The sequence below is a fragment of the Scatophagus argus genome, chromosome 20 (assembly GCF_020382885.2).
Source record: "Scatophagus argus isolate fScaArg1 chromosome 20, fScaArg1.pri, whole genome shotgun sequence".
Classification (NCBI taxonomy): domain Eukaryota; kingdom Metazoa; phylum Chordata; class Actinopteri; family Scatophagidae; genus Scatophagus; species Scatophagus argus.
The window spans coordinates 13,327,219-13,341,593 of record NC_058512.1 but is presented as its reverse complement, the minus strand read 5'-3'; the positions used below and the strand labels follow the sequence as shown (position 1 = coordinate 13,341,593).

The window sequence follows — 14,375 nt, the reverse complement described above, 5'->3', positions numbered from 1 at the left end:
TAATAATAAATTTTAAAAAAGGGGGGAAAAAAAGAAAAACATATGTGCCTCATTCCACTAACAACTAGCAGATGTATTGCATTAGTAGATCTTTGAGGGCATTCGGATAGATTTAATATAGGAGGTATTATCAAAGCGATAATAACCTTCTCTCTGCATGATGCCAGACAACACTGATCAAATCCTCTTTCATATACCTCCAGCAAATAACACTTTTTTCCCAGTGTTGTTTTTGGGTTTTCAGTTTTTTTTTTGTTTTTGCATAAATATTGTGCAGCTTTTAACTGTGAAAAACATGATGTTTGAGATCTATGGTAATCTCACTTTGTTAAATCTGTTGTCCAGACAAAATATATCTAAATCAGTACCAATTTTTAAATTCATTCCTATTATAACACCATTTGCTTTAATGTAGTAGGTTATTTTGTTTGTCTGTTTCGTTTTGTTTTTTTTTTTCATATAACCTATTTGTGGATATTGCTCTGTTTTGGGGGCTTTCACTGGTCCTTGCTTTTGTTGGGTACAAACCTGTTACATTTTGGTTACATGGGGGGAATCAATTATTGTTATATTATTTGTTAATAAATAAAATAAAAAGTAAATTGTTTCTTTTTCTTTTCAACTCGAGTATTAGCCCTACATTTTAAGTAGCAGCTATTGAATTTATATTGTTGCAATGGACAAACTTTGAGGGTGTAAAGTCTCAAACCATTAATCCCAAGTTTAAAATAGATTTTTTTCTTTTCTGTAGACTGTTTACATTACTGTTACTGTATATACCAGTTCAAAGAACAGATTTGATGTCAAGATTTCACATTTAATTCATTCAAAATGAACTAAAAATTGCACATCTTAGCAATTACAATGAATAATGAATGACAGAAACTAACCTGTCAAAACACATTCTTGTGATTTATTCTTCGGAGCGCAGACACCACACATTTCGACCTGTGAAGTGCTGATATATAATTCAAGTAGTCGCCTGTGATCGCTTACAGAATTTACTGCGAACCCACAGCTAAACTCTGACTAATCACAGATCAAAGTGGCTTTACTGTACAAATCTCCCTGATAAACATATGCTTTTAATTCCAGCAGATCCCCTTTATGCTTTCACTCCCTCCCCCCAACTATTTAGAATGAAAACTACAGCAGTGTTAATAAAAATGTTTGTGGAGCTTAGCAGGGGAGGAAGCGCCAATAATTCACAACATATGGGGATTATTACTGAAGTGGAGCAGAGATAGATGGACAAACAGTCCAGAGAAATAAGTCAATATTTTTGCAATCAAAGTAGTTACCAATTTAAATGGAAAAATGCAGAAATTCTTATCCACTTTTTCTCTGCACTTGTAAATAAAAGAAGACGAAGAAAGCAAAATGTCACTAAAATGACTCAAATTTATTTCAAGAATAAAAGAAAAACATCTCAGTATCACTCTAACGATGTTTATGGCACTGAGACAGTATCGATGTGTAAATTCAGCTAACAAGGCTTAAAGTTCAGAATTTGGTAGAGAAGACAAGATGTTGCCCATCACATTACTCTGCACTGTTATGAGGAGTCAACTTTTTTTTTTAATTTTAGCAATTAAACAGAAGCGAGTGGTGAAAGACTAAACCCTTTTACATTTTAGGCCACAACAATACACAATGCTGTCTAAAATACAAATTGGAGGATGCCATAAAAAAACAATTTGTGTAACATTCAAAAATTTCTGAACCTCAAATAAAAAAAGAAAAACTATCAAAGCTATAGCCCTGGAAATGCAATAACAAATAATAAATAGTTACATATTTCCCAGTCTTACTGCTGATAGCGCATCTCTAACAGGTTTCTCATTTGTGACATGAGACAACATACGACAAATATCATAAAACCATCAAAACAGTCTCCCAAATATGATATCATGTAAGTGTGGACAAACACTGAAACGTTTGGATGACGAGTCTTCATTTAGTGTGGCATTAAAATTTCGCAATAATTTTTGTTTCATCCTTTTGGTGTCACACTGATAAGAAGGTTAAGATGCCCACCACAGTCATATTTTTTGGGCAGGGTGACTGTTATTGGATGTGAACCTCTGCAGGTTTATTTGTATACTTTACTATTTCCATGTCAGCCGCATGAAAAACTTTTCCACCCTCTGGATGTCCTGTTTCAGGGTGTGTGTGTGTGTGTGTGTGTGTGTGTATTTGCGGTTGTTCCTTGGCACATTTCTGGTCCTCCGGCTTCATTTTGGCACTCGGTGTGCTGCTGTCAACCAAACACTAACAACAGGACAATGCAGGCTGAATTCACTATTATTAATGGGACTGTGAAAACAAAAAAAGGAAAGAAACACGGAGTAAATTACAAAATCCTCAACTTCTAAATAGCAGATGTTTTGAGTATGAAGCACAACATGTCTATGGCCCAAAATAATCAAATAATCAAAAACGGCCAGGTACAGACATTTTGGTGAGATCTCATTCTATGATTACATTTTTGCTGATTTCAAATTATTTCATTTATGATAAAGTTCTTGTGTGGTTGGTTGATGCGTGTGAGAAGTTTGGTTAGTTTTGTTACACAAAACTGTGAGGTATAGAGTAAAAAAAAGTACTGTTTTGATCTATGTACCAAAAACTCTGGCATTCATTATCATCATTTTAAAGGATACCCAGCACTGCTAAATATGACACTTACTCAAAACCTTGACTGGATCGATTTTAATTTTTTCTAGGACATAATCTTTCTTAGTCTTTCTAACCTCTCATGACAGTCCGGACTGAGCGGATGAGATTGAGGATCTGGGCTTTCACTCCTGGGTCATCCCCAAACCCTCCAACGCCCTGGTCAACGCCCCAGCCGACTGGAGACAAGAAGAAACAGGATGGGAAAAATATATAAGAGGATACACATATAGACAAGACGTCGCTGACAGGAAAGAAAACACTGCTTATGTGTTTGTATTTTCAACCTTTTAACATCCAGTATTCCCCTTAATTTCCCTTAAATATCTCCAGGATTGGAAAAATCATCTTATTCCAGATTGCCCATTTCTATCTAACGAAGGAACTTCATTCATACGCCTAAAAATATCAATGTGAGACTATACAGTATTCAGTGTAGTACACAGGTAGCTAATAGTGTAGTCACATTACACATCTACCGCTGGCTAGCTGCTTCATGTTTGTTACACAGCGTTTTTTGAATTATACGTATGATGCACGCTGTATAAAACAGGTCAGAGTACTTACTCTTGCTGAGAAACCTCTCTTCATGTAAAACAGCGATTGCATTAGTGCACAAAATAGCGGTCTGGATGAGAGAGTACAACGTAAACGCCATGCTGGCAACTTCTTCTCCTCCTCCTCTCTCCCTCTTCTACTTCTTCTTCTTCTTCGGTCAGCACTAGAGCAGCTTCTGCCGTAAACAGGCAGCGGAGGTCGTGCAACAGAAGTGAGGGACGTAGTGGTTTTGTGTGGGCGCTCTGATGTTATAAACATCGAAATGAAACGAGGGATCTTTTATTTCTTTATTTGTTTGTTTATTTACTTACTAAGAATTGTAGTTATGCGGGAATATGGTTACATTTACACATTGTGGGTCACCCCCCACCTTTTAAATTACCTTAGTCTGAAACGAGAAAAAAACCAAAAGAGAACAATTGCAATATTGAAAATAAAATAAAATAAAAATAATTATTTTTAATTATCAGCTGACCTGGGCTTCCGTTCATGATAGCCTATCTCTTACGTTCCTTTATTTAGTTGACAAGTACTATGTGTATTTTATTTTATTTTACCAATTAATCTGTTTTGTATTATTCTTCCACCTTGTAAATTTAGGATTTCACTGAGCTGTCCTGTCTCTCATTCACTTTTGTTATCTGTTTTGAAAGTGGAAAAAATTATATCACTAATGACCACTGTTGTTATTTTTTTTTGTCTTTTGAGACTTATTCATGGCCTTTGCTATCAGAAGCAACCGAGACATGTATTTTACTCAGCTAACGTAAGGTTGTCCATCCACTTTTGGTTTCAAGAGTTCAAAGGATTTTCATAAACTGCAAGAAGGCCTAAGCATGAAACCACATTCTGGTTATTGTATAGACTTTTAATTTACACATAAATAGTAGAGAAACTACAAGAACATATTTAAATACATTTGCATTAACAGTTTATAATGATAACATTTCTCTCAGTAAATGACAACTTTATCCATTCATTCATTTCATTCTATAAACAAGGTGTGTGACTTCTCTTTTTTATTCTTTTTGACAAACACATACACTTTCTGCACCATCGCCATCACGTCTTTGTTCTTTTTCATTTAACATCAGAATAAATAATATTTTCACAGTCAGGGTCTCAGGCCCTGGTACTTAAATAAATAAATAAATAAACAAACAAACACATATATACTGACTGTGAGGTTCAGTATTTTTACATATAACATTTTATACAGTCAGGTGAGATCATTTACAGGTAGATATACAACACTGAAAAACTTCAGTCTTTTGCTCCTCATGGCCTGGACATTCATTTCAAGAGCAAACAAGTACACGGAATTGGCCTTTAAATGTGTATTCAATCTGATGACACCATAAACACATTTAGCTGATGACGACAATGCTACCTTCACAGCTGGGTGCAAGTGGAGCCTGTAGGTTGATGGTTAGAAAAGTTGGGTGGAGGGTAAAAAAGTACCTTCAGGGTGCTCTTGAGCAAACAGTTCTTTGCCTGTTAGATAATAGGCTCAGAAATTAACAGCACAAGAGATGATGAAAAATGCATTTGTATTTATCATAATACTGGGGGGGATACATTCAGAGTAATCACTCCCAAATACTTTTACTTACTTAATTTTTTTTTTTTTACCCTTCCGTATTAATACTGATCTAAATGCATCTTTAGGTTTAAAACCCAAAATACCAATACTTCATAAATTTTTTCCCCTTTATTTTGTTCTTCATCTGGCATAATTAAGTCTGAGACATCTAACAGACTGGCTGTAACAGGTCACCACCAACAATTTTACCTGTTCAGCAATGACCAACCCTGACCATGTCGATAATTTGTGTTCACAGGGAAGTCTGGCCAATAAGCACAACTGAACATGTTGATCAGTGATAAAAACATGAACAGTCTTAGTGTGAAGTCCATCCTCATCCACAGTTTGGTGTATGTACAGTTGGGCCAGCAGCAGTCAGAGTTGTCACTCTGTCCACTAATCTTTTGACGAGCTTGGAAAAGTTCAGAACAATATGACTGCGTTCCTGGTTAAACAGCCTTAAAATTCACAAATAAATACAAAAAAAGGTTGTGTGTGTGTGTGTGTGCTTTGGTCCTGGTTAGGTAAAGCTTTGAGTCTGACTGCCAGTGCAATGGGCAATGATGAAGGAGCAGGAGCCATTCTGTTTCCCCTGATGTCACCATTTTGGGCCCTTTTCAGTCCAGTCAGTTTCCAGCATGCTCACCCACAGCAGTACGATATGGTCCAAACGTGTTCTGACCACACAAGGTTTCAGTACAGAACTAAACAAAAAATGTACTGCAGAGGCAGAAACAATGCTGTCCCATGGAAATGTAAGAAATGTCTATTGTATATTATATTATATGGAGTCATTTTTCCTTTCTGTTTGTGTCGCTCTCTCCAATACGTCTCTGTCGGATTTTGGGTGACTGCTACTTATTCATTTATTTTCACAGAAATACAGGCAGCTTCTTCCTCTTATGTGGGATTTGTTGACTCAGCCTGTGAAGACAATAAATGAATAAAATACCAAGATTAGTGTAGTGTTTTGGTTTAGTGTCAAGACTGGTAGGTCTTGATGCTTAAAGTCTCTTACAGTCTGTCAAAGTTTACCCAGTGAAACTTGCGCTGAAGTGAAATTAATTTGCATTAATGAATTATCATTCATTTAAAAAAATAGTCACCTTATAGCTACTTGTTGAGATGAGAGCTGATCTTTTCTTTTCTGATGATGTTTGCGTAGGGAATCTGAAAAAAAAAAGGATTGAGATGAAAGTTAGCGATTAAACCTAAAGACAAGCAGATGTGTACACATACTGCAGTTCTGTTTTTTTTATATGCAGTGCATTACAGTGCAGCACAGTTACATCACAGTTAAAAAAGGGAAATTAAAAAAATCTGGGTAAGACATAGAAAGTTTAGGTGTGATATTCAATCAGTTTTAAAATATCTTGCAGCGACATGAATCTGAAATTTTCATTTGAATGTCTGTATATAATTAATGTGTCATTATTTCCAGACAGATCCATCTTGTGGTTCCAGACGCATTTATCAATTTTTAACATTTTATGCGTGCATTTCAGTGTGCACGTGCTCATAAATGAGCTCAAATGCGTGCGCCGGCGTGCGTTTTGGTGTTTGTGCAGTATTTGCGATCATGTGCATGCAAGCATGTACAGTTGCTGTATGTGTCAGAAAGCAAAGACAAACAGTCTGTCAGCCTGTTTGCCAGCTGCTTGGGTGATTGATGTGGACGGAAACAATCAAAAGACGACTGCAGAGGAACTACTCACCCGTGAAAGACAAACTAGATGATTATCTCTGTTTTTTGATGGACAAATAAGCAACAGCACAAGTGTCCTATCCTGTCTGATTGAGAGCTTTATTTATTCTGCATTTTATTTTTGTTTTAATTTTAAATCGTGGTTTAGGATTATTTATGTCGACAGTTGGATGTAAACGAGGTATCATGTTTTCTCCTGCGTCTCCTATTTCTCCTTTTCCTATTCAAACTGTGTAACTATATTTTATAGAGATTTGCTGTGTAATTAGCCTTAATTATATACCTTCCCAAAAAACATTACCAAGACTGTGTTTCAAAGCGAGCGATGAGGCTTTTTAAATTCATGAATCTCTAAAAAGATATTTCATTTGTCAGTTAAAGGCAGAGAAATTATATTTATTTTCCATCAGTGTTTTGCACTGATTGCATCATTAGTAGTCTTACCATCTGTAACTGTTGAACCATCTCTTCTCTGTAGGCGAGCTCTCGTTTCATCTGGTCTTGGAAATTATCTGAAATTAGCATAAAAATCTGTGATTAGTTTGAGTTATCATTGGAGCACCTGATTGAGTACAGTTATAAAAGGCAGCAGGTGAAGACTTAGAAAAACATGGGAAACAGAAAGGTAGGAGAGAGAGGGGGAGGGGTGGGGGGTGGGGGGCGCAGGGGAGAAAATAGAAAAGAACTTGAAGACAGAGAAGGAGAAGTTGCCCTTCAGAGTATGAAAAAGGGAAACGAAGTGAGGGAACAAAATGACTTACGGAAGACGGGAAATGGTGAGGTGCCCTTCAGAGCGTGAAACTCTTGCTCCAGTCTCCTCCTGAAGTCAATCTGCTCCAACAGAACCTTCTGGAGCTCCTCTGCAGAAGAGCAAACACAGATAAAAAAAAAAAAACAATCGTCTGTTAGAAATAAAAGTGGTAAAATACATCTTCCATGATGTATGGAGAATGTTTACCTACAACTTGTGTGATTCATATGGACAATCTTTACCTTTCTCCATGTTCTCAACATCTTTCTTTAGAGACACAGGAGAGGCAGCACCATGACTTTGATCACCTGGAAACACATAGAGATATGCCACACTTAATGTCGAACAGAGTTAAAGTAGATCACTCACATTTGGCATAGGGAGTAGTTGCTGTTCCACTCTATACTGCCACGACATAAGACGCTGCATGTCATATGCCACACATAGCCAAATCAAACTGTTGTCATGGACTGATTTTCCATCAGTCCTGACTGTATCTTTAGGTATCCTCTGTTCATGTTTGAATTAAGAGTGTAAACTCTTCTCCATCACCTCAGCCCAGTAAGGCTTTACTGGAGTTATAATTCACTCACTGGCCTCTAGGTGTCAGTGTAAGTTTGTGGTAAAAATTCGACAGCACGATGAAGATGTTTATGTCACTCATCTCCTGACATCTTTAGTCTCTTCTTGCTGTCAGACAGTGTTGTTTTTCTTTTTTTAATAAGAGAATAAAAGAACACTACTGTTGTTCGGAAATTAGAGTAAATGAATTGAATTTTGCAGTCATTCCACAAATTTTCCTCAAAAATGGCAAGCTCATAGGTTACTGTGCTCTAAATGTAATGTCAGTAATGTTATTTTGAACAGCTGAATGTAATGCATGAGGATAGACCACTTGTAAAACTATGCGTTATCACACTTGTGCAGCATTTCATATGATGTTACTGCTGGAAAAATCTGGAATCTACTTGTTGCTTTAACATTTCACCATCTTCCTCTTCTTCTTCTTCTTTTTTTTTTAAACAAACATCAAATTTACCACTTTGAAACTTTCTGTATTGTTCTGTGAGTATGAACGTGTTTGCGCTAACATCTGAAATGTGACAATGAGGCATTATGCGCCTTAAATGAAGCGATCCAGCAAACTCGATATGTATATTCTCCTCCAGTCATTTCACATCCTGGCTCCTTAAGCCTCCCAGTGCTGCTCTCTTTCTCTCACTCTCTCTCATCTGGAGCAGAGAGAGCTCTCCTCTTCTCTCTCCTCCTCTCTCTCTCCTTTCCTCTCCTCTCTCTGTCTCATTTGACAAGCAAATTTGCAGACAGTGCCCGAGGATAACAACCTCGTTTGACAGTCAATTAACCGTGAATAGTCAAAGCCAAGGCGGTTTGCATTACATAAATGGAAAATTAGATTATTTTTTCTCCCTAGAAACAGAGGGAGAGTTTAAAGACAGTGGAGGGGGGGTGGTGGGACTCGGAGGAATCAGGCCTTCTAATCACGTAGAGCTTCCCACCGCCCAGGGAGACGTTTGGCAATCAGGGGAAAGGTGGTCTCATTTAATTTGTTTCGTGTAATTTTTCGAAATACATTATACATTATGCGCAGGGATCATTACGGTGTGTGTATGTGGGGGTTGAGGGAGTGGGGGGGTAGATATAAATGTTGGCACAGATGTCATAAAGCACTTTTAATGTCTTCCTGACAGATATAAAAAGGCAATAAGCTGTGATCTTTTTCAAACGGGAAAGGGTTTTTTGCGCTGAGGAAAGGGAAAAAAAAGACAATTATGTCGGTGTTGATATGGGTCTAGGATGGAGATTGCTAGCGTGGCTGCTTATCTCTGAGCTGATGTTTTCTTGTTGAACTATAACGGCCCCCCTAAGAGTAACAGCCTTGGCGTCAACGGCGCTAAAGAGAGCAGCCGCGGCAGAGCGACAGCAAAGGCAGCTTTGCAATGCTGTTTCTTCTCTCTGTGTATTTTCTGAGTCCCTTAACTCACGGCCTGAAAGGTGGAGGATATACAGGTGGATGAAGCTGAAGACTGAGGAGCTGAGAAGAAATGCCATTGTGACTTATGTATATAGTCATATTCTTTACCAAACAAAACTTCTTTTTTTTTTTTTTAAACTCAACAATATTTGTTTTATGTTTGGAAATTTTTACATGGTGCCTTTTCATCCACACTGTTTGTGCTGTATTATAGCAAGGAAGACCAACTGTAGCTTCTGAAGCCATTATGTAATTTAAAAAATATATAAAATGATGTGTTAATTTGATTCACCTTTCAATATTTATAACTCCTTTAATGTCAGTCCGCAAATAAATTATATTCCTGCTCTGCAGATTAGTTATTAGAGATTGTAGTTCTAATTTGTTTACATCCATTTACAGCTAAATTCGGACTCTGCATGTATTGACTGCGTTTTCATTTTATCTCCTAATGCAAATCCTGATGTTTGATCATGTAAAACCGCATGCAGAAATTAATCTTGCTGTCCTAATAATCACACTCTTGGGAGAACCTAACATGCCATTTTAAAAATCTGCTGTCTTATCTTCATTGATTAAGTTGTACTTTACTGCCTGCAGCCACTCCAAAACCACAAAAACATAAGTGTGTATTTGTACCTGAGCTTTCCCTCCAGTAGTCCGGTGCTGAGGTCTCACTCTCGGGTACAAAGAAACTACTCTGCTCTTTGTTTTCATCTGAGAGAAAATGAGACAGAGAGACAGGCAGGAAGTGAGTTTCAGTAAGGCCCATTGGTTGAGCTGGTTATCCGGACACATGGAGATAACTAAGTGTGCGCATGGTGTGTGTCCTTTGTGTGTATGTGTGTGTTCGTGAGACATTTTCTTCAGCGAAAGGGTCAGAGTGGGAGATGAGAGGAGCAAATGAAACGTCACAGGAATATGAGCCTCGCAGGGACACGGAGACACTATAAAACCACTCACTCAGACACTAAATGAAACAAAGACTCTATAATACAACTGAGTCAGACGTCTGATGAAACAGATAGTGTGTAACAGTTTGCTGAAATAGGTTGTGTAATGCTATTTGATGAAATGGTGTAAAAACATGCTCAAACATTTGATGAGACCAAGACATAGTAAAACAACTGCAGGGTGAAAGATGAAGCATCAAGCAACCGGTGCAAGCAAAGTGATTTTGGTCGATTATATATGAAAAACAAACTATAGCTTGATTTTGCAAATGCTTGTTAGTTTATAATGTTTTTGAACTTTTCAGCATTAAGTATTCTCAATTTTAAAAAAGGTGAATTTCACAAAACTGATATGATATTTTATCATTATTATTATTTATATATTATTGATATTATATATTTATTATACTTGATACAAGAAACAGCATCGTCTTAACCAATTTCTGTTATCAAACTTTTTATATATATCCTTTAATCTATCACTTAAAAGCAAAACATATCTGTGCTCACCAGAAATGCTGGAGTTGTCTTTGGTTGCGTATGCAGGTAGTCCTTCATCTCTATTTTTGTGAACCTGGAGACAACAAACATCTGGTTAGAATCTCATACACGTTGTACATTGTGTATTTGAATCAGATCACAAAAGAACATAAGTCTGCTGAGACAGAGTAATGTTTGTTTGATTTTGATTCTTTTATGTGATGTTTTTTCAATGTGGATTGCCTTATTTATTTCAATGACCTGCATTTTTTTCATGCAAAATTTAGGTCATTACATGGTAAATAAAACTTCCTGGTTGTCTCTCTACTTTTAATGAGCCAATACTGACATTAATTTCTTATGATGAAAGTCAGAGCAGACAATATGATTGAAGCTTTTTTTTCTGAATGAATGATTTGGGTTGTTATGGTTTAAAAATGCCTAACATAACTCTCCCTCCCTCGCCCCCTCCTGCTCCGCTCTGTCGGAAACCTGGTTAATGTGGGAGTCGACAGGTTAAAGATTAGAGTTGCCCTAACAGGCTGGGGTGACAGAGGGAGAACAAACACACCGTGGCCATTAAACAAGCCACACCTGGGCCTATTAGCCAGGATCAGAGTGGGGTGACTGTTTCAATTTCTACAGGGAGAAACCAGCCTATCAATCTGCTTATGCAGATCACATCACTGCCTGACTGCTGCACCATTTAAATAATAATTAGCTAAAGTGGCCTGGGGGGATATTTACGTTTTTGTAAGCTGGGTCCTCTCGGTGAGGTGGGGTGGAGCTGGAGAGAGGCAGGCTGGCAGGAGGGGAGGCAGGCAGGCCTGGGGACGCCTGCGGGATGAGGTCCGAGGAGGAGGGAGGGGAGGTGCTGGGATACACAGTGCCACTCCCTCTCTCCTTCCCCCTCCCCTCTCCGGGACTGTCGCTCAGTGCAGAGAGGTACAGGTTGGTGTGAGTCTGTGACGGCCTGTTTGTAAAGCTGGCTTCCTCCTCCTCGTCCTCCTGCTTCGACGACTCCACATCCACCTCTCCTTCCTCCTCACCCTCCTCTCCCTCCACCTCTCCGTCGCCTCCACTTTCACTGCCGTAACTACAGCTGCTGCTGGGCGACAGCCGCTGGTGACGATCTGATCTGGCCACCACGACCCCAAAGTCCTCATCTGTTGCTCCAGAGATGCCTCCACCGTTGCTGTGGAGCTTGGCAATGCTCTCGGCATCCTTAATAACGGGGCGGAAGGCTGAGCCGTAGCTCGGCTTTCTGGTTTGGAGAGTTGGAGTGTCCAAGACTTTGAGCCAGCCCTCTGAAGTCACAGGGCGAAGGTCAGGGGTTACTGTTGTGCACTCTGGGTCAAACAGCCCAGATCTGGGTGTGGTAGTGCCACCGCCAGGGGCCATGGTTGCACTAACACCATTTCCATTCCCTACAGGCTCACTGGGGTCTGAGAGATCCAAAAAGGCCTGCCTGAGAGAGGGGTTGTCTGCAAGAGAGGAGAGGGCACTGGGCTGAGGCTGGAGGTAGGTGGGGACAGGTATTCCTCCTGCTGCTCGTGGTGGCCAAAACATACAGAAAGGAGGATAGAAAGTGTCTTTACGCCCAGGCCATAAGAGACCAGACAATCCTGCTCCTTTCTGCCCACCTGAAACATCACTGTCATCCTTTTTCTGCTGGCAGAGACCAAATGCTGGGAAGGGGTAAGGCGAGGGGAAGAGCGACGCGGGAGGGAACTTCTGCAGCATGCCGAAGCCTTTGCTCGGGACAGGGATGACAGGGTAACTACGAGGTGTCTTACGAGGCGAGAGACTTCCTCCATCCAGGTCATCCTCATCTTCATATCGAGCTCTCTTCTGAGCAGCCAGATCAGGTCCCATCATGTGAGGCACCACCGAACCTGGGAGAGTCTTCATTGAACCCATGGAGGAACATTGAGCTGAAGAGGGCAGCGCTCTCTTTCGGCTGCCTCCATTGAACATAGCTTTAACATCTTCCCATGCATAAATTAACTCATTAGCTGGGTGCTTGTCACTTAGTTTAAGGTGTCGTCGCCAGGAGTTAAAGTTGGCAGCATCGGGCTGGGTGTACTTGGCATCTGGAGTGCGGTGTGAATGAAAAATAAACTTATTTGGGGAGAAGTACATGTTGCAGAAGGAACACTTGATGCATTTGGCCCTCGAGCTGTTGTATCGTGCCGGGATGAAGTTACCACGGCAACCCCAGGCGCACTCATGTGTCACATCAAAGGCAAAGTTATCGGGCAGTTTGGGCGGGGAGTTCTCTCCCAAAAAGGACTTGCAGAGGCGCTCGGCTTCACGCTTGGTGATCATGCCACAGCGGCGTGATGAGATGGGCATGGCACCAGCTCGACGAAGAATCTCCAACTGAACCGGGGTGCACTGGACACAGGTGATGCCGAGCGCCACACGACGATTATGAATCTCATTGTAACTGTAGTTCTTTAAGAGTGTGTTGGAAATCTGTGCCAGGCAAAGTCTCTCAGTGTTATCAATGACCAGCGATACAATAGGAACACCGTAGAGGATGACCTGGCCAACCTGGTTGGGCTTGAGGGGTGAGGAGGAAGAGGACGGAGAAGGGGAAGATAGTGAAGAGGATGAAGAGTGGAGATGGGTAGGTCTGGGTGGAGTAAGGGGTTCCTGCTGGTAGGGGCCGGTTGAGCTTGTCATTATGATTTCACTAGGGCTTGAAAGATGGGTTTTGTCCATACTTGGAGGAAAAGTGTTTGCAGAATAACCTGCATGAAAAGAAGGGGGGAAAAAAAGTGTTGATTTTATAATCGTAAAAAAATCCTTCAAATTCACACACATGCCCTTTCTCTCTGTATTACACAGTTTGGAATGGTGATTAAACGGCATTAGCTATCTATTTTAGATCTACACCAATTCCAACACATATTTGTGCCCAGAAATGCTTTGACAATGTATATAATTTGTCAGACAAAATGAAAGAATAAAAAGCATTATTTTAAATTCAATACTTTAAATTAAATGCATTTGAATTACATTTTTTGAATCGCAATTTATAGACAAGAATCAAAAAGAAAAAATCACTCAATTTGAAAATTCATCATCACTGCAACAGTAACATAAAATAAAATGGAATTAAACCAGCTTATTCTTAAAAAAATATTGATGGCACAGTAAAAACTACACACGGAGTTATAATTGTTCACACCAAGTGAACCAAACAGTTGACAGCAAAAAGTTATATTATACCAGAAACATCAGTAATTTAACTTTCTTTTTTCTTTCTTTTTTTTTTTTTTTTTTTTTACAAAAAATAATGTAACATTTTAGAGCTCTATATTTGTAACTCTAAAGTGATAGTGTGTTGGCCTGTGTGTAAACAGTGAAGAAATGTTTGAAAAGGATGATAATACACTCTTCTGAAATAATTACAATAGTGACAGTAATACATTTGGACTTATAAAATATCCACTGTAAACAGTTCATCCACAAAAAAAGACACACATAAATGTGGCATTTTTTGGCAACCATGAAAGTACAGTTTTAGGAACTAAGAAGGATGGAAATCTCATCTCCCAAAATGAAAGTTGGCTGAGGCACTGAAATACTGGATTCCTTCAAAAAGTATTTCTATTTACATACAAGTATTTTCAAAAGCATTGCCATGAATTTGGCACACAATTTAA

At 39.2% G+C, this 14,375-nt stretch overlaps 2 protein-coding genes across 2 annotated transcripts; both read right to left on the bottom strand.

Moving 5' to 3' along the window:
- Positions 1-1,381: 1,381 nt before the first annotated feature.
- ier3ip1 (immediate early response 3 interacting protein 1) lies at positions 1,382-3,404 on the bottom strand. Its single transcript, XM_046375225.1, has 3 exons — positions 3,244-3,404; positions 2,754-2,855; positions 1,382-2,316 (listed from the first exon to the last, which is right to left on the bottom strand). The coding sequence occupies exons 1-3, from the start codon at positions 3,332-3,334 to the stop codon at positions 2,261-2,263; spliced, it is 249 nt and encodes an 82-aa protein (XP_046231181.1). The 5' UTR covers positions 3,335-3,404; the 3' UTR covers positions 1,382-2,260.
- A 1,942-nt stretch (positions 3,405-5,346) lies between these two features.
- Positions 5,347-13,453, bottom strand: skor2 (SKI family transcriptional corepressor 2). The gene is made up of 8 exons (XM_046375408.1): positions 11,449-13,453; positions 10,732-10,795; positions 9,908-9,985; positions 7,518-7,583; positions 7,286-7,384; positions 6,969-7,036; positions 5,926-5,989; positions 5,347-5,743 (listed from the first exon to the last, which is right to left on the bottom strand). The coding sequence occupies exons 1-7, from the start codon at positions 13,426-13,428 to the stop codon at positions 5,933-5,935; spliced, it is 2,412 nt and encodes an 803-aa protein (XP_046231364.1). The 5' UTR covers positions 13,429-13,453; the 3' UTR covers positions 5,347-5,743; positions 5,926-5,932.
- Positions 13,454-14,375: the final 922 nt, after the last annotated feature.

Excerpts from the sequence above, each read along its gene's own strand:
- ier3ip1 (XM_046375225.1), bottom strand. The coding sequence starts at position 3,334 with ATGGCGTTTACGTTGTACTCTCTCATCCAGACCGCTATTTTGTGCACT. Across the intron at positions 2,856-3,243 it reads AGAGAGGTTTCTCAGCAAGA|TCGGCTGGGGCGTTGACCAG; the intron begins GTAAGTACTCTG and ends TCTTGTCTCCAG. Across the intron at positions 2,317-2,753 it reads AGTCCGGACTGTCATGAGAG|TCCCATTAATAATAGTGAAT; the intron begins GTTAGAAAGACT and ends TTGTTTTCACAG.
- skor2 (XM_046375408.1), bottom strand. The coding sequence starts at position 13,428 with ATGGACAAAACCCATCTTTCAAGCCCTAGTGAAATCATAATGACAAGC. Across the intron at positions 7,584-9,907 it reads CTACTGGAGGGAAAGCTCAG|GTGATCAAAGTCATGGTGCT; the intron begins GTACAAATACAC and ends ATGTGTTTCCAG. Across the intron at positions 7,037-7,285 it reads CTCACCATTTCCCGTCTTCC|ATAATTTCCAAGACCAGATG; the intron begins GTAAGTCATTTT and ends TGCTAATTTCAG.